The sequence below is a fragment of the Carya illinoinensis genome, chromosome 9 (assembly GCF_018687715.1).
Source record: "Carya illinoinensis cultivar Pawnee chromosome 9, C.illinoinensisPawnee_v1, whole genome shotgun sequence".
Classification (NCBI taxonomy): Eukaryota; Viridiplantae; Streptophyta; class Magnoliopsida; order Fagales; family Juglandaceae; genus Carya; species Carya illinoinensis.
Genome location: NC_056760.1, coordinates 4,197,442 through 4,215,792, shown reverse-complemented (window position 1 = coordinate 4,215,792; position 18,351 = coordinate 4,197,442). Strand labels below are relative to the sequence as shown.

The 18,351-nt window shown below is 37.2% G+C and overlaps 2 protein-coding genes across 3 annotated transcripts; one reads left to right on the top strand and one right to left on the bottom strand.

The window, feature by feature from the left end:
- LOC122277715 lies at positions 1-11,375 on the top strand. Of its 2 annotated transcripts, XR_006229098.1 has the most exons (12): positions 1-2,959; positions 3,141-3,380; positions 3,870-3,999; positions 5,222-5,374; positions 5,510-5,745; positions 5,858-5,927; positions 6,710-6,916; positions 8,353-8,588; positions 9,952-10,030; positions 10,143-10,283; positions 10,586-10,873; positions 10,959-11,375. XR_006229098.1 is itself a non-coding variant. In XM_043087810.1 (11 exons), the coding sequence occupies exons 1-11, from the start codon at positions 207-209 to the stop codon at positions 10,745-10,747; spliced, it is 4,407 nt and encodes a 1,468-aa protein (XP_042943744.1). In that variant the 5' UTR covers positions 1-206; the 3' UTR covers positions 10,748-11,375. The 2 variants fall into 2 exon arrangements, 1 of the variants encoding a protein (XP_042943744.1); XM_043087810.1 differs by having other exon boundaries at positions 10,586-11,375.
- A 730-nt stretch (positions 11,376-12,105) lies between these two features.
- On the bottom strand, positions 12,106-16,427 carry LOC122277716 (eukaryotic translation initiation factor 3 subunit E-like). Its single transcript, XM_043087811.1, has 8 exons — positions 16,147-16,427; positions 15,898-16,052; positions 15,102-15,329; positions 14,885-15,006; positions 13,838-14,057; positions 13,416-13,558; positions 12,568-12,705; positions 12,106-12,437 (listed from the first exon to the last, which is right to left on the bottom strand). Exons 1-8 carry the CDS (start codon positions 16,352-16,354, stop codon positions 12,338-12,340), a joined length of 1,314 nt encoding a protein of 437 aa, XP_042943745.1. The 5' UTR covers positions 16,355-16,427; the 3' UTR covers positions 12,106-12,337.
- Between the last annotated feature and the right edge of the window lie 1,924 nt (positions 16,428-18,351).

Genomic DNA, 18,351 nt, shown 5'->3' with positions numbered 1-18,351 from the left:
CTATTTGAATTTCGCGAGTAAAAAGATGAACGGCACAAAATGACATAAAACCCTCGCCCTTCGATTCTGCTTCCAAGTCCCAACGTTCACATTCTCTGTTCCGTTGCTTCCAGACTAAGCGGAGGACTCAAATAATTGATTGACATACAGAGAAAATATTGCAAGAGTCCGTAACCCTAGTTTCACTGATCGATCGTCGCCGGGAAATGTCGCCGGCGGCCTTGAATGCCCGGTCTCCAATCTCCGCCTCCTCGGTCCAAAATCCCAATCCCAATCCCAATTATTCGTTCAATTTCAGTGCAACTGCTTCGAGCGATTTCACGGAGAATACTTCAACCGAGTGCGATCGCGGCGCACCTTTTGCTTCAAATGTGGCGCGGGCTGGCTTGCGAGCGCGGCCGAGGTTCGTGAAAGTGAGGAAGCAGCTGGGGAGTCAGCAGGAGAGGTCGACGGCGCCGTCGAACGAGGTTGGTTTGAATTTCAATCCGTTTCGGCATGTTGTGGGTCGAGTGGGCGATGGGGCTAGCACGTCGAATGGAGTTTCGGAGAGTTCCAGTTGGGTAAGTACCGGTTCTAGTGCTTCTAAGGGTTTTAGTTTTTCGAATGGTGATATTAAGCATGTGAACTCTGAGGGTGCGGGCTTTGTGTTTGGTGCTAATCGAAGTGTTTTCGATGCAAATCTGGGGTATAATGTGAGAGGGATGAGTGAAAGTGTTGGAGATTTGGGTAGCGAGGACGAGGGGAAGGTGAAATATTCGAATGGAACACAGCTTGGGGAGATGGGCCATGCGGGTTTTGTGTTTGGTGCTAAGCAGAGTGGTATTGAACCGAATTCCTACGTGGAAAAGAGACGGTCTGGTAACAATGCTAGAAAATCAGTGGTTGATGGTGAGGGAATTGTGGAAACAGAGCCTAAATCTGAGCATGGGAAGTTTCATGATGATCGTTCCATGCTTGATGTTGATCAGAGTAATTTGGCTTTGAAATCAAACGCAGAAAGGGACCGGGAATATGCAAATAAATCAGGCTCTGAAGGCATTGGAAAAGCTGTATTAGAGACTGAAACCAAGTGTGGGAAGCATGATCATGTCGTGTTTGGTACTAGTCAGAGTGATCTGCCATCCATTTGGCATTCAGAAAAGGGAGAGTCTGGTGAGAATCCAGAGAAGCCAGATCATGACGAGTATAAAGTGAATATGCAGACTGAAACAATGACTAATAGATGTGCTGGTCAGAGTAAAAACTCGAGTTTATTGGACTCTGAAGATGCTGGCATTTTGAAAACTCGGAATGAAGCTGAGTTTGGGAAGCATGATGATTTGGGTTTCGTATTTGGCAGTAGTTGGTTTAGTTCAGTGTCAAAGAACTTGGAAATGAGAGAATCTGGTGAAATGCTAGGGAAATTGGGTACTGAGGAGTGGGAGAAAGTGAAAGGGGAGAGTGGAGTAGAGTCCCATAAAATGAAAGTTAATACTGTTAGCTTTGATACTGACGTAGATAAGAGCTTGAAGGACAATATTGATCAGGGAGTCTTCGTATTTGGAAGCGGCAGTAAGACTCAGAATAGTGAGATCAAGTTGAACGATAAACATTCTGATAATTGTGAAAGCATCAAGACTCAGGCCAATGATTTAGGTTTCGATGTCGAAGTTAAGGGAAAATCTGTATTTGGAGATAATCATAATGTGGAAAGTGCTTCTGGGACAAGTCCCTTATATAAACTTCCAGATGAATTGAAGAAATTGAATATCGATGATTCCAAGAAGGGTGATGGTACTCACAAGAGTGGGGATTTGAATAAGAACTTACATGCCAATTCTAGGGCTGCTTTTGTGTTCAAAAGAATCGAGAAGACTTCTGGTTCTTTTGACAAAAATTCATCAGGATTCAATAAGAATTTGAAGGCTGGCCAATTTCCTCAAGGTCAAGCCAATGATGATACACAACAGAATGCATCCATTGCGTCATCTTCATTCTCTTCGAATGGCCTTGAATCCCAACCAAATGGTAGTGCTTCTGAAATAAATTTTGTAGGTGGACGTGAAAATAAGGATGGGAATCGTTTTACAAGCATTCCAAGGGGATTGGGGGTGCCCTTTACAACCTTCAGCGAGCCAAAATGGGATCCATCTTGCTTTAAAGGAAATTTATATCCTGAAATAAATAAAAATGCCTCAGTAAAGAAAAGGCTTGTTAAGGACAAAAGATCAAACAAAACGAGGGGAAAATCAAAGTTATGTTCCCTAAATAGGCAAAAGCCAGGACAAGATCATGTGCAACAGGAAATCAGTTCTGAAAATCCAGACTCACCTGGATGTTACTCCCCCATGGATTTTTCTCCCTATCAAGAAACTACAGCGGCTGATCCATTTTTAAGAGAAGCTAATGTTACTTCACAGGAGTTATCCTACCTAGATACTGATTTGGCACCCTCTACCCTGCATTCAAGAGCTCTTAATGACACGAAAGATGAAGATTTGGGTGCTGCAGAAGGATTAGATGTTAATAATACAAGTGAGAAGAAATCTAGAGAACAGAATGAGGTGAAGTTTTGTTATCAAAATGGAAGTGGGGCTGGTGTTATGTCAACAGGGGATAGAACTGCTTTGAGCTCAAACACAGAGAGGCAAGAAAATAATTGTAGAGCACAGTTCCATTCTTCTTCAAGTATGGAAAAGATGGAGAAAATTTTTACATTTTCTGCATCATCCTTTGCACAAGGTAGTTTATCAGCGACAAGGCGACAGCAAAGAAAGAAAAGTAAGGGGAAGGTTGGCCGTGATTCATCTGTTAGTACTCCAAGTACAAATGTCAACACTCGGTCATCTTCTGCTCAGTTGTCACCCATTACCACTTCGCATTTGGATGCAGTGAATAAATCTGAAGTGCATGAACATTCGCAAGGGGATACATCTTTCTCTGTTTCCATACAAGAAACTTGTGATAAGCTGCGACTCAGGTGCTTTTATTCATCATAATAACCAACCAACGTCTGTATCATAATAAACAGTCTTTTAATTCTATTTCTGCTTGGGTTTTATTGATAATTAGCTATGCTGCTTTGGTCTACATTTATTTTGTTTTTGTTTTTCCTTTAGAATATTCATTGTTGTTCATGTGGCAAGTATTGTTTTGTTTAGGGGAAACCAAGCTTATAGAGATCGGAAGCTGTCTAAAGCTGAGGATTTATACACCCAGGGGATAGTTTCTGTCCCTTCTAGTGAAAGATCAGGATGCTGCCTTGGGTCTCTCTTGCTGTGTTATAGCAACCGTGCGGCTACACGGATGCTTCTGGGAAGAATACGGGAAGCTTTAGGGGACTGCATGATGGCTATCGCACTAGATCCCAACTTTCTTAAAGCTCAAATGAGAGCTGCAAAGTAAGACTTTGTTTTTTATGATTTCGAATTATATGTACAGTAAGATTTTAACCAGCTCATTGTTCTTGCAACTACATTCACAATATTATGTATAACCAAAAGAACTTATTTGAGTTGAATGGTGTGCCATACCAAATGTGCAGTTGGTAACGATGCTCAATTTGGTTTGAATTAGTGAAAATCTGGATCTTGTTCGAACCAAGTCGAATCAAATTATGATTAAAAAATTTATGCTAAAGCTTTAGGTGGTTATTATTAACAAGTTTGGTTTGAATTAGTGAAAATTTGGATCTTGGTTGAACCATGTTGAAACAAATTATGATTCTCTTGCCATCATGACTCAAACTAGCTACAAATGAGAAATAGTGGAGTCTGTTAACTTTAGAAGGACAGAACTAAGAGCTCAATTTATGTGCAACTTGCTGCCTTACTTGCTTAAAAAGAAGACATTTTACATAACCGCTACATATGTTTTTTCTTTCTCCGCAGTTGCCACCTTGTCCTTGGGGAAGTGGAAGATGCTCTGCGGTGTTTTAACAAGTGCTTGGAATCAGGGGGTGGTGTTTGCTTGGATCGGAAAGTCATTATAGAGGCTGCTGATGGTGTTCAAAAGGCTCAGGTACTGCATTTCTTTTCTATTATTTTAATATCGCATGATATTGAATGTTTATGGTTCTTTATTGGGCTGAAAATCGAACCTATATAGTTTTCACATGCGTCTCATTATAAATTTCTGCATATCAACATTTAACAATGTTTTAACAAGATGTATCTTTTTCATTTTGCTTATTTTTGGCAAATAGTTTGTCTGCCATGTTTTTTTTTTTTTTTGTTGGCATTGGGTGTCCGAGAACATAGTCTCCACTAATCCCGGGGGTGCACAGGCTCTCGGTAAGGAGTTTGCAAGTGCACCTTGGGTAATTGAAGGGAAGTTTTCCCAGTCCGATGGCCCCTTGAAATTGTTTGCACCCAAGAGCATTGGAACCTTAGACCTAGAGGGAGCATACCACCAAGACCAAGGCCTTCACCACTTGAGAGTCTGCCATGAATTACTCTGTTGTACTTACATAAAAATGAATTACTCTGTTTCACTATTGGGTAAAGTATTGCTCATCTTCAGAATTCCTGCCTGATTATCACAGGAAATTTTGTATAGGCTAGAAGCAGGAATTTCTATTGTTTGCATATGACACTGTTAAAAGTCCATTCACCATGTAATGCGGGATCAGCAACAAACTTAAATATCTGGCATATTACAATCTCTCATGTAATCCGGGATCCCATTCACCATGATCATATCCTCAATTAAGGGTATTGCAATCTCTGTCTTTTAAATATGTAGCATCCTCCTGCCTCTCTGTCTCTAATGACTTTAATGGGCAGACTCTGCATGACTTTTTTGTATCTATTTCTTCTTCTTGATAGGTGTTAGAATTTCATGCTTCCTATGTGCTTGGGTTGCACCTTTGGCACTTATTAATAAATTTTTATAATAAAAATCTTTGGCATCCTCGTCCGACCATTCCGTTGTAGGTGGTATGGTTCAAGTTCCCCATGTCAGATTGAGATTGGCTCTGATACTATTTATAACGTTAAAAAAAAAGTCAAAACCACACTTGGGCTTATACCTCAAAGGACTTGTTGAGGTTACAATTTGAGCCCCATAGATTCACCCCGATTTGGGGAATACTACTTCCTCTGTGAAACTACTAATCCTATGGCAGAATAAGTTTTTTTTTTTTTTTTTAATTATTTACTGATATGTTTTTTTTTCCTTTTAATTTATGTGCATAATGGTTCATTAATGCACTGACTAATTATGTGGCTTGTGTTACTGGCAGAAAGTGGCCAAGTGTACGAATCGTTCTACCGAACTTTTGGAACAGAGAACCTCTGATGCTGCTCTTAGCGCTTTAGAAATAATTGATGAGTCCTTGTCAATTAGTTTATACTCAGAAAAATTACTTGAAATGAAAGCGGAGGCCCTTTATATGGTCTGTGACAACTCTATTTTTACTTTTCCGTTAATGCATTATTGTAATCAAGTTGATCATTTTTGTAGGGTTTTTTATTTTTTTTATAAGCCTATGGTCTCAGCATCAGCTATGTTATTTGGTGGCATTTTGCAGTTGCGGAAGTATGAAGAGGTAATTCAGCTCTGTGAGCGGAGTCTCTCTTTTGCTGAAAAGAATTTTGCTTCTCTGAGCACTGTAGCATATGTGGAAGGTTCTGGATGTCAAAGTTACTCAACTGTTAGACTGTGGAGGTGGTGCTTGATATCCAAGTGCTATTTTCATATGGGAAGACTTGAGGCAGCTCTTGATTTACTTCAGAAGCTGGAACAAGAGAGATCTACTATAAACAAGTATTACAGAATCTTTATGAAGACAATATCATTTTTCCACTTGCCAGTTTGTTCAGTATATATCTTTATTTTACTGGCTTTGAGGTTTCTGATGCTAATTTCAACACTGTAGGTCCGGAATTAAGAGTTTGGAGTTGTCAATTTCATTAGCTGTCATCATACGTGAACTTTTGCGCTGCAAGGTATGCCTAGTTGGCTTTAAGCTTTTGTTTGGAAAGTTTTCTTCATGTCCCAAGTTACTTGGTCACAGGCCTCGTCTTTTATGCATACAAACACATCATATGTCATATTTACTCTCTTGGATGCCTCTTGGCCTTGGTTGTGATGCAAAAAGTTTTTCATGTGTTTACTCTCCTTTTCTTTTCTATGTCATATTTCATCCTCCAAAACTCTAATGATTTATTTTTTAAATAATGTTTTCATCTTAAATCCCCATAAAGTAACTACCCATTGCTGTTCAAAAATTGCTGCTACGAATTTTCTGCTGTCCAGCAACTTCCACCCTTCAGATTTGGTCTGATTTTGTACTGTGCTGCAACAAGGAAAACGATTTATATTTAATTTCATAATCAGTAATAATTTCACCTCTTTTGGGTAGTCGAATTAGTTATGTGGTCACTATCATAAATCAATATCGTTTCTAGTTAATCTTGTCATTCCAGTTATAAATCAATATCTTTTTCGGTTTCAGTTTTGCTGTGATGTGGGCCAAGATGGCCTAATATTGTGATGTATTTATTTCTCTAAAAACAATAATGCCCTTATTTAAAGATTTAACTCTCTTGATATCATCAAGGTTCTTTTGTCCAGTCAATTTTGTGTTAAGCAGCCCATAATTTTCTGTTTGACTTTTTTTGTTTGATTTGACTCTTGATTAGCTCAGCATATTAATGAATTTCTTTTTATTGAATTTGCATTACCTATTGATTTTATTCACCCATGTTACAATTCTTGAAATAAACAGAAAGCAGGGAATGAAGCATTTCAATCCAGGAAATATACTGATGCAATAGAGTACTATACCATTGCTTTATCTAGCAATGTCGAATCACGTCCTTTTGCAGCAATCTGTCTCTGCAATCGCGCTGCAGCATACCAAGCTTTGGGCCAAACTGCTGATGCTATTGCAGATTGCAGTCTTGCCATAGCCCTTGATGGAAATTACGCTAAGGTATGCCTTTGCATTCATCTGTCATGACATGCTAGCAAATGTAGGACTTATTTTTGTTTTGAATACTGACTTTTATGATGTGAAAAGAGATCATATTGCTTCTTTTTTTATTTTGTTGGCCATTAGAGAGAGAGCCAACTTGTGATAAAGAAGTTTTTGCTTGCTGTCTTTTTTCTTTCTGGATTACTGATAAATAATATGAGTTGCAGGTACTAATCCATCAAATTTTGACAGGATCCTTAAACATTGATTATTCATTTTGAAACCTTTATAAATTTCAACAATTTTTTGTTTTATTTAATTGTTCTTTTTAGGAAAAAGTTAATTTTTCCAATTGTGATCAGCAACTAGATTGGGGTTCTGATTGATAGGTAACATCTACAGCATCAATCTAGTTGCTGTAGAAGTGGTCAATTGGATGGCTCGGTTTGATTACCAATAAAAAAAATGGCCTCTCTGTTTTTATTTTAGAAGTTGATTGTCTTAATATGCTAGAACAATTCAAGCTTTCTTTGAAAGTACCTTCCTGTCCTTCAGATTTCATGCAAAACGAAATTGCTAACTTTTAGAAGAGCATATAATAGTAATGTATCTGTAATCAGATTCTTTTCCATTCCATCATAAACACTTCCAAACAAGATGAACTAATTTTCTTTTCGTTTCCTTACGAACATTTAAATAACGGAATGAGGAACTTAATAATTCTTTTGTATTACCTGTTCATTTTAATTTCCATTCCTTTGCATTGCCCTTTTTATTTTAATTTTCATTCCTTATGATCTCCAAAGCACATTGTCAGAGAATGTGCAACTAACCAGATTTGGTCCACTGGCACTCTTTGTTTTTTTTTTTTTTTTTCCCCTGAAGATATTGATTCCCCATAAATTATTCACTATCACTCATTTTGATTTTCTATTACTTCTCTATTCATACATCGGCCAAATAAGAAAGCATTTCTGGATAAAATAGTTTCAGACGCTAGTCATACACTGATTTCAAGAAAATGCTTACTCTTTGTATTTCTTCTTCTGTTTCAGTTGTTTTTATCTTATAAGTGACCTTTTCTTGGGATATTGGCTTCTCTGATAGATTTTTCCTCTAGTGATTACTATGTTTTTCTTCAGAAGAAACAAAAAATTTAATAAATAAAAAGGAAGTTATTGTCGTTTTGAATTTGTTCAAGATAGTACTTGTTCTTCTTTTCCTGTTAGATGGCACACTTGTTTTGCCTGTGCCACCTGTTGACTTGTTCAAAGAAGAATGTCAGTAAGGCAGTAACATTCTTTTCTAAGTGACGATATCATGTCTTCCTTGCTTGTAATGATCATTCCATTATTAACACTTTCACTTTCCTATAAAAGTTAATTAATAATGATATTGCACAATAGTTTTTCTTTTTGTCAGTATTTTGTGCCTGAGCTCCTGCTGTTATGCAGGCTTTTTCTAGAAGAGCCACCCTACATGAGATGATTAGAGATTATAAACAAGCAGCTAGTGACCTCCGGAGACTTATATCAATTCATGAAAATCAGTCTGATGAGAAAGCCAAACAATCAGGCACGCCAGGTAGATCCACCAGCAGTTTGAAAGAATTAAGGGAAGCTCAACGGCATCTGCCTTTGATGGAAGAAGAGGCTAAAAAGGGAATTCCATTGGATTTATACCTGATTTTGTAAGTTTTCACTTTGATTAGAGCCTTTCAAACTTGGTTTTTTTAGTTCTGCTTAATCTATTTTGTGTTGAAGCCTATAGTTATTATCCACTAAAGCAGAAAATATAAACAATGATTTTTTTTTTTGATAGGTAGAAAATATAAGCAATGTTGTATGAAAATGTAGTTGTTTCTTGTTAGAAGGAAGATTAAGAAAAGTTTTTAACCCTAGGGGTGCTCGAGTAGTATGAGCCTTGGTCTTGGTGGTAGGGGTGTACAGGAACCAATTAAACCGGCCATGAACTGATCAGACCGACGGCCGGAGTACGGAACCGGCCAGAACTGGCAAAGAACCAGTCGGCGGGCGAGAAAAATTGAAGCAAAACCGACATCAGCGGTTCGACGCCAGTTTGGACCCCTAGGAAACCGTTGAACCGACCGATCCGGTCTGTTTATTTTTTTTTTTCAAATATATGAATATAAAACGGCGCCGTTTCACTTAAGTAAGTGAAATGGCATCATTTAGAGCATGTATGTTTTAAAAAATATATAATAGAACGGCGCACGGCGCCGTTTCAAAATGAGTTCATACCCCCCCAACCCCTCTTCTTCTTCCCCGCACATGTTCTTCCTCTCTGCAACTTGTTCATCATCCATGGCAGACGACGGCACCAATGTTCATTCTTCTTCCTCAGCTCCTCCTCCTTCACAAAAGACGCCGACGGTAGACCGACCATTGCGCCGACGCTAATCGAGACCGATATGATCAGTTTTCTCTTCCCAAACCCTCGGTTTCGGCCGGTTTAATAGGTACATTGAAGAGTTCGGTGGTGTCTCGGTTCGGCGCCGAAACCGACGTCGAACCCATCGGTGTACAGCCTACTTGGTGGTATGCTCCTTCTAGGTCTAAGATTTAAACCCTTGGATGCAAACAATTTCTTGGCCCCGTAGGTGAAAGGCCAATGATTTGCCTAATCCACGTGATGCGGACGCGTTATGCAAGTCCAGGTTTTATCCAGTTTAAAGACATTGTGTTTGCATGGTTTCCCGGATTCCTCATCATCATAAGAAGTTTTTCTTTTTCTTTTTTTTTTCTTTTTTTTTTGGCAGGCCCCCCGCCCCAACATGGGAGCGCACTTTGATGCTGATGAGTGTTGGTCATGTGATAAGAATTTCACATTTTATCCAACATTTCACCCAATTTCCTTTTGAGTTATTATGTTAATTTTTATGGCAGAAGTGGCTGTTATTGTGATTGCTAGATGGTTTTAATTGTGTTTGAGGTATTGATGGTTGAATATGATGAAATCTATTTTTCTGTGGCTTCTCCATGCTGCTTACTTTTAAGTTTTTTGTTTTACTATTAAAAAATTGCAAATGTCAGGGGAATTAAACCATCTGACACAGCAGCTGATATCAAGAAGGCATACCGTAAGGCAGCTCTTAGACATCACCCAGATAAGGTTTGAAGCTTTTGCCCTTACATTTGTTCAATTATAAGGTGATTTGCATGGTTTTTACTCATCTTAGGAGGTCTCATTAAATATTTTGTATAATATTTTTGGTGGCTTTTAGGCTGGCCAGTTCCTGGCAAGAAGTGAAAGCGGAGATGAAGGGCGACTTTGGAAGGAGATATCCCAGGAGATTCACAAGGATGCTGATAGGCTATTTAAAATGATTGGAGAGGCGTATGCAGTGCTTTCAGACACCACTAAGGTTTGCTGCCCACATGATAACTGAATCTTGAGAAGTTTTTGTGCTTGATTGCATTTCCAGCATTCGTTATATTCAGCACTACAGGAATTCCAACCTTCTCGTCTTTCTTTACATGTGCATGTGCATGTGTGTGTTGGGGTGTGTGCGGGCATCTAACTCTGCTTACAGTAATAGGGAAATTCTATTTCTTACCTTGGGGGTGGGGTGTCTATGGTAATGAAATGGGAACTAGAAAACTATCATCCCTTATTTTTGTCTTTGCATCTCTTCTTCTACGTTATAATTAACCATTTTGTGAGCAGCGGTCAGACTATGATATTGAAGAGGGTGTGAGGAAAGCCCCAAAGGAAAGCCGCAGCTATAGAAGAACTTCAGATGTTCACAGCTCTCAATTTGAAAGAACCAACAGAGGAAACCGGTGGGAGAATTGGAAAACATACGGAAATTCACATTCTCGATGGTGAGAACGCACCAGAATCTCATAATTTAAAAGTGAATGGGCTATGGAACGTGGGCAGAGCGCCTATAGGATGCACTAGTTCTACGAAGGATGTATAGAAATCACTGGGTACCGTACTGATACAAATCAGGTAATTGACAGCCGAATAATGCATTATGTTGGAAATGACTGTGCCCTTTGGTTTAAGAATGCTAGTGTTGTGTGGGGTATTGCAGTTTTGGGGATGGATGATTCCATACAATCCAAGGAGTCGAGAGGGATAAGGGGGGATTTTGGTCCTAACACAACACAGGAAACATTCATTCATGTGCATAATTCTCCACCTTGAAAAGATAAATGCCTTGGCACCAGTTCCTTCGGCCAATGTTAAATATGGAGAAAGAAAGTTGGGAGTAACTTGGTATACCAATTTTGACGGATTTCGTATTAAATTGTAATTTTTGTTTTTACAAATGTTTTAGATGCCTATTTATAGAAGAAGCTGCGTGTCTCACCGTGTTTGCCTTGCAGCAATGCATCTGTCTACGTTTGTAAAAATTTTAGTATCGTCCTCTCCATTTTATCATCCGCATTGGGATGTAAAAGATAGTTAACAGAATGATTCAAATAAAATATTTAATATTTTAAACAAAGTAGCACAATCACATTGGATGGTTGTAAAATGAATATCATTATTCTTATAATTGTGAAAATTTTAGGTGCCAAGTTACGCGTATCCAATTTTCATAGGAATGAATTTACCATTTCAAATTGGTGGGAAATTTCTTCTACATGGGACTGAAATTGTAGCATTCTGGATTAAATATAAGAAATGATAACTAAAGTAATTTCAATTGTAATTTTGACAAATGTTGCAAAAATATAATCTCAAATCTCACTTAAAAGTTTTCTTGAGTTTTTGGGGAAGGGAAGCTCGGGAGGCAACATACACAAGTGCTTTTATTGGAGTGAGAGACGAGGTAAAAACCTATAGCTCAAAAGCAGTCTACTTCTAGCGACAAAATTAGGGGCTATCATTTCCCAAATAGGATTTAAACTCTTTCCTGGATGGCGTGTTCTAGATTCTAATGTAATTTCTTAAAATTTCGATGAAGGCTAATGCAATTTTTTTTTTTCCAATTTTTTTCCTCGAGATTAGAAAAGTAGACTAATCGTGGTTTTCTAAATCGGATTCGAATCAGACAGGCTCAACACATTGTTAACAAACTGAAGCATCTCTATGAGTGCTCTCTTGTAAATTCAGATTCCAAAGATGCTTTGCACACTTTGCCCTGGTAACACCCTTGACCAAAGGTAGGGCGGCAAACCAAGTGCAAGACGGTGCACAGATTTTGTGCAGGGAGAAAATAGTCCAACGATTCATAGGCATAACTGTTGAGAGAGAGTGAGAGAGAGACACCCTCTTCAGATCTTAAATAGTTTGAAAAGCCTTTTGAACAAAAATATAATTTAGCTTGCCAGAAGAAACAAGCAATATGGTTATCATAAAATAACTGGGAATTAGATTGCTCACTAAAATTACACAAACTTGAATCTTTTGCTCAGCCCAAAAGAAACAAAATTCTGAATAATTGGGAAACGCAAAGTACCAGACTTAACGTGCAGGTTGTGGCTGTGCTTGTTCCAGAAGTTGACTGACCAACTTGTAAGTACGTCCTGAGAGTGCCTTAGTGTGATCTGTTAGCTGCTCGTACCTGCAAAAGAGAGATTAATTTAGGAGGCAGGTTGGGAAAAAGAATGATGAGGTAGCACAATTGAGTGGATAAAATGCGTCAAAAAATGCGTGAATTGCCTAAAGAGCTATTTAAAATATCTATCACTTACACGTTGGGATAATTGGGTTCCATAATCACAGTTCCTGATTGAGAGTCAATCTTAGCATCGAGCTTTGAGCTCCGGATAAGGTTCACAATCCATCTCTCAGCCTCCTCATAATTCAAATTCAATTTCTCCGCAAGTACCCTGCCACAAAAGCACATCTCAAATTCCAATTCAATCTGACTGATGCACTCTTCATGGCATATTTGGTAATCCCAAAAAAATGCTTGAAAAGTGAGAATTTCAGACATCTTTATAAAGTAGTGACTGTAAACACTTTAATAGAATAGAGAATTGATGTGTTTCAGTTAAACATTTCATTGCTCATATTCTCCTTGAAACTTAATTCAGAAATGAGTTTTCTCCACATATACTTGAGAAGCTGAAAACCTCTGACCTAAACTCAACAATCTTTTAGAAGATAATTTTATACCCTCACTATCATCATTAGCTTTTTCATCGGTCTTTGTGTTTAATAACACAATAATTTTCTTTATCCAACAAAAATTAACACTAAAAACTGGTTTCCAGCCCTCTTTTTGGAAGAAAGTGGGAAAGAAGCTAGTTTTAAATAATTTTACCGCTTTCCTTTTGATACTAGTAAAATTAGTATTGAGATTAATTTCACCCCTTTTTGGAAGAAAGGGGGGGGAGAACAAAAAATAGTCACTAACAAAAAAGAGAAAAAAAAAATCGGAAGAATATGCAATGAATTTAGTATGGAATATTTTTCAAATTTTAAAACCATTCGCCCAAAAAAATAGTAAAAAATAACTAATTTTTTTAATATGTTAAGAGTTATACTTCCACATACAATGCCACAAAATATGCACATTCAAAAAGAAGATGCGTACCCCATGTCAATGCGCTGATGTATTCGGCAGTAGGTCTCAAAGATAAATAGACGGGCATTTTCAAGGAACTCATCTCTCAGTGGTACAGTAGAAAAGTTGCCTTCTTCAACCCGTTTTCCAAGGAAGGGATCATTCAATATGACCTACATTGTTGCAATACATTAGCATAATAGGAAAGCATGATGCTATTTTTGGTATTATTACCAGAGTAATGTCGTTCTTTCAAACTTGTTCACAAACATTTTACCAGATATGTATGCACCTTTGTTATGAAAAATCAACTCAAAAGCAGAAGTGTCATATGACAAAATAGGGAACTCAACCCATGCTTGAGACGCATATTGGGTTGAAACCCAATCACTAAAGGTATAGGAATTATATTTCCTTAAAAAGAAGTCAGAAAAAAAGTATAGCAAGCTTACTTCTTCACACTCCCTCATCTTCTTCTGTGCCCCATCAAAGTCATAATTGACATACACACATGCTAAAAACTCCGTAATGGGATCTTTGTAAGAATGCTGCTCTTGCTGAATAACCTTTATAAAGTCTTTGAATTGAGGTCTCCTCCTTTTGTTGACAATGAATGCAGTAGCCAAGTAACGTAACAGATGAGGAGCACTTGTTTGAATCGCATTAAGATACCTGACACAAACAATTCCATGTTTTTAGATTGGGCTGGATGACAAAAGCTGAATTTTGAAAAAGTACATATAAAAACTTGACAACTGTGCAAAGAGCAGAATAGCATTTGAGCCTCAAACCAGAAGCATTGGTTTTTAAGCTTGGCAATTGTACATATGAAACAATTTCCATGGCACTAAAACCAAAAGAAACACGAGAAAATTAAGAGTATAATGAATAACTGATAGTTTTGCTTAACCAATAACAGAATAGAAAAACATCGTAAGGATTGAGCAAAATAGTAGCATTTACAAACAATTCAAGTTATGATTGACTTGTCAAATCATTAATTTTTTACATAAGTTATTAAAGCTTTACTGACAATAAGGATGTCAGCAATCTGCAAGTTCGAAGTGTTTAACCAATAACAGAATAGAAAAACATCGTAAGGATTGAGCAAAATAGTAGCATTTACAAACAATTCAAGTTATGATTGACTTGTCAAATCATTAATTTTTTACATAAGTTATTAAAGCTTTACTGACAATAAGGATGTCAGCAATCTGCAAGTTCGAAGTGTTTAACCAATAACAGAATAGAAAAACATCGTAAGGATTGAGCAAAATAGTAGCATTTACAAACAATTCAAGTTATGATTGACTTGTCAAATCATTAATTTTTTACATAAGTTATTAAAGCTTTACTGACAATAAGGATGTCAGCAATCTGCAAGTTCGAAGTGTAAGGAATCAAGTGGTGTTAACAAAATCACACTCAGGTACAATGGAGCAAGTGAATTTTCAAAAGTAAAGTAAATAGATGGAAATGGACTAGTCCAGAAGCAATACTTATCCTGGTTAAACAAGTCGATGATCTGTGTCCGTCCATTGTCATGGTTGAAAAAGATGAAGAGACTCCAATGCATTAACCATATTCTACTTTGCACCTGATTCATTGGTGACGCAAAATTCTGCAACAAAACACCATTGTTAAACTTGCCTTGCACTGAAATATAACAAAAACCCAGTGCATGCTATGAACAAGTGGTGTATGGAAAAGAAAAACCTTTGAGTCAATTATTTCTTTCAAACGATTGAGCTCTTCAAGAGAAATGTCCCAATTTTGCATCAAAATCTCAGCCGCAAGCTTTCCCCACAATGCACTCAAACTCCTCTCGCTATTTGTGCACAAGGCTCTATACTGATACAGATAGTCAGCAGCACCAGAGTAGTTTCCACATTCAAACTGAAATTTGGCATACTGATATAATGCCTCTATTTGATCCGTTCCAATCTGGTAGAGAAGAATCATCATTTCATAAATCTAAACTGATAAAGAGGGAGTTTTCAACTGTAGGAACCAAACTTCAATAACAACGCATCTAAAAGATTGACAAGTTTATCCTACTTAAATGATAAAATGGAGAACTGCTCACAAATACAAGCAATACTTCGATTGAAAACCATAGCTCGGGTTACAAACTGCACAAAGAGGAAACTTTGTGCTAACAAAGCTCATATTCTTTCAAGTCCAATGGATGACGTACAAGTACTACTAAATAAGAGTGACACTTCAAAAGAATTTACAGCCACTAACGGTTGCACTTTGCGCATAATACTGAGATTTCAAAATTTTCCATCAAAGCCAAACTACTACCAAGGTCCAAGACCGCGTAATAGTAAACACTCCGTCAAATCCAAAGTTCTAAGAACGCCAATCGGTTGATCAGTTCTAGAAACCCATGATCACATTCAGATTGGACAAAAAAAAAAAGAAAAACCACAACAATGACGACAACACAAGAACACAAGAAACACCGACACCAAATGGATATCCTTAAAACATCATAGGCTAACAAAACCTGGTATCGCTCATTAAGCATTTGGAGATTGTACAGTTTGTCAGCCCTAAGCTCCTGCACCGCATTCGGATTCTGCAAAAACGCAACAAGCGGCGCCGCGGCCTCCTCCAGCGACTTGAGTCTCGCCACTACCTCCACCCTCCTGTCCACCATATCTACAAATTACAATCATGTATACACACATCAAAACCCCAAAAACCGTATACATATATCTACGTACTGTTAGTACGGAAATAAAAGGGTTTGGACCTTGTGGAACGTCTTCGGTATGGTAGAGGCTCTTGTGGATGTCCATGGCGTAGTCGACCATGTTAGTCTTGTTGAGGAGCTCAATCTTGGATTTCAGGATCTGCTCGTCCTCGTAGAGACGACGTTCCTGCAGGAACTCCAGGAGAGGGAAGACCAGGTGCCGGTCCAGGTTCGGGGCTATCCGCGGGGTCAGGTCGTAGGTCGCCATTGCCGCGAGCTCGCTCCCTCTCTCGGTCCTCTGCTTAGCTTTAGCCCTAGACGGCCAAAAAAAGGTCCTCAGCAATTTCTACCTCTTAGGTTTTAAGATGTTTTGGATTATGTCAAAACTACCCCCACTGGACATCTAAAATCTCATTCCTCTCCGATGTTCAATGAAAAACATGAGTATTAATTATTACAGTTTTATAGCATGAATATCTTGTTTACTCTTTTTTAAAAGAGTTTTATTATATATAAGTAAAGTTACGTACTAATTTATATATTAATATTAATTTTTTTATACTTAAAATTTAAATTAACATTATTTTAAATAAAATTTATTTTTTGACCAATCACATTAAATTAGTGCGTAGATTAATACATAATTGTGCTTGTAACTATATTTTTTTTTAAAATTTGTGAGTTTTGTTATTTAATAATAATAATTTATTTTTCTGTAAAATTTATTTGTTTACTTTTTTTAAAAAAATGTACAAAACATATACAATGAATATTTACAATGCTCACGAAGAATTCTAGTGCAAAAATATTTACAATGATAGACTCTTGAGGCCATGGATGTACTATTCAATTAAATATTTGAAACCAACAATTGAATGGAAGGAGATATACTTTGTTTATAAAAGGAAAATTCTATACACTATAATATCATCTTACTTGTATCCCATTAAATAAAATGTAATACATTTACCATTATTGAATGATCATTTATTACATACTTATTTATCATTAAATAATAATAAATGCACCATATCATATATAATAAAATACAAGTAAAATAGTGGTATGGTGTACCAAGAGCTTTCCAACACTTTTCTTTTAAACATATTTTGTCTTGTGGAAAGTATATCATGCCAAGCTCTCCACTTGAAATGCCTAACAAATCCTGGCATTTTAAGATTCCATAATAACTTCCAAGTTGGTTCCCAGTTGATCCCCCTGAAATTTCTCCATAGATTTTCTTTGTTCTCTCTATTACCATATCATAGGCAGTTTAAGTACTGAATACTCCATCTGTTGAGGGTCTTCAAATCATTCTATCTTCTACACCTAGTCTACTAACATGCATATTGTAGATAATCTCAGTCTCTTTTGGTTAAAAATATGATAAACCATATTAGAAATCCCAGTCACTAGTATCAACATCCACCAAATCTCTAACTGTGGCCTCTTCATCTGACACATTAATGGGAGACTAAATAGTATAAGATCTGGAGTTGGAACTCATTTAGTCCTCCATATTCTAATATGTGATCAACTCCCTGCTCTCCAAAATAAGCCCTCTTAGACTAAATCCATAGCTAGTAGAATACTCCTCCATATAAAAGATGGTCTATTTCGAAGTTGAGCATCCAACAAATTCCTCTCAAAGTTGCTTTTCTAAGGTAGGTTGGCTTTACATGGTAAAATCTTAACAATCGACAAGTTACGAAAGCGTGGACTCTACTTAATGGATTGGTGCTATGTGTACAAACGAAACAATGAATTAGCATACCACATTCTTCTTCATTGCGAAGTAGTTAAGGTTTTGTGGAATGCAATCTTCTTGAGGCTTGGTATCACATGGGCCATGCCTAGGAGAGTGATAGATTTATTATCTTGTTGGCGAGGGATTAAGGGCAACTGCCAGATCACAATTATATGGAAGATGGTACTTTTATGTCTAATATGGTGCATATGAGATGAAAGAAATGGCCGTTGTTTTGAGGATAGGGAACGCTTCTGAATAGTTTTAGGGACTTTTTATTTCATACTTTGTTGCTTTGGACCACTTCTATTGTTTTGAACGAAACAAGTCTTAATGACTTGTATGTTACTATAAGTAGCACGTAGTTTTGTAATTAAGCTATTTTTTGTATACTTCATGTGTACTCAAGCTTTGTCTATTTACGTGGATCAATAAAACTTCTTTTACCTATAAAAAAAATACTCATTCTTCATTATTTGAAAAACAAGAAAATCATGCTTGTTCAATATTCTCCATAT

What these genes read in the sequence shown, in the direction of transcription:
- LOC122277715 (XM_043087810.1), top strand. Translation starts at nt 207, where the DNA reads ATGTCGCCGGCGGCCTTGAATGCCCGGTCTCCAATCTCCGCCTCCTCG. An exon ending in ATGGTGTTCAAAAGGCTCAG is followed by an intron (nt 4,000 to 5,221) that starts GTACTGCATTTC and finishes TGTTACTGGCAG; the next exon opens with AAAGTGGCCAAGTGTACGAA. An exon ending in GTGAACTTTTGCGCTGCAAG is followed by an intron (nt 5,928 to 6,709) that starts GTATGCCTAGTT and finishes TGAAATAAACAG; the next exon opens with AAAGCAGGGAATGAAGCATT.
- LOC122277716 (XM_043087811.1), bottom strand. Translation starts at nt 16,354, where the DNA reads ATGGCGACCTACGACCTGACCCCGCGGATAGCCCCGAACCTGGACCGG. An exon ending in TACCGAAGACGTTCCACAAG is followed by an intron (nt 16,053 to 16,146) that starts GTCCAAACCCTT and finishes TGTAATTTGTAG; the next exon opens with ATATGGTGGACAGGAGGGTG. An exon ending in GAACCCAATTATCCCAACGT is followed by an intron (nt 12,438 to 12,567) that starts GTAAGTGATAGA and finishes TCTCTTTTGCAG; the next exon opens with GTACGAGCAGCTAACAGATC.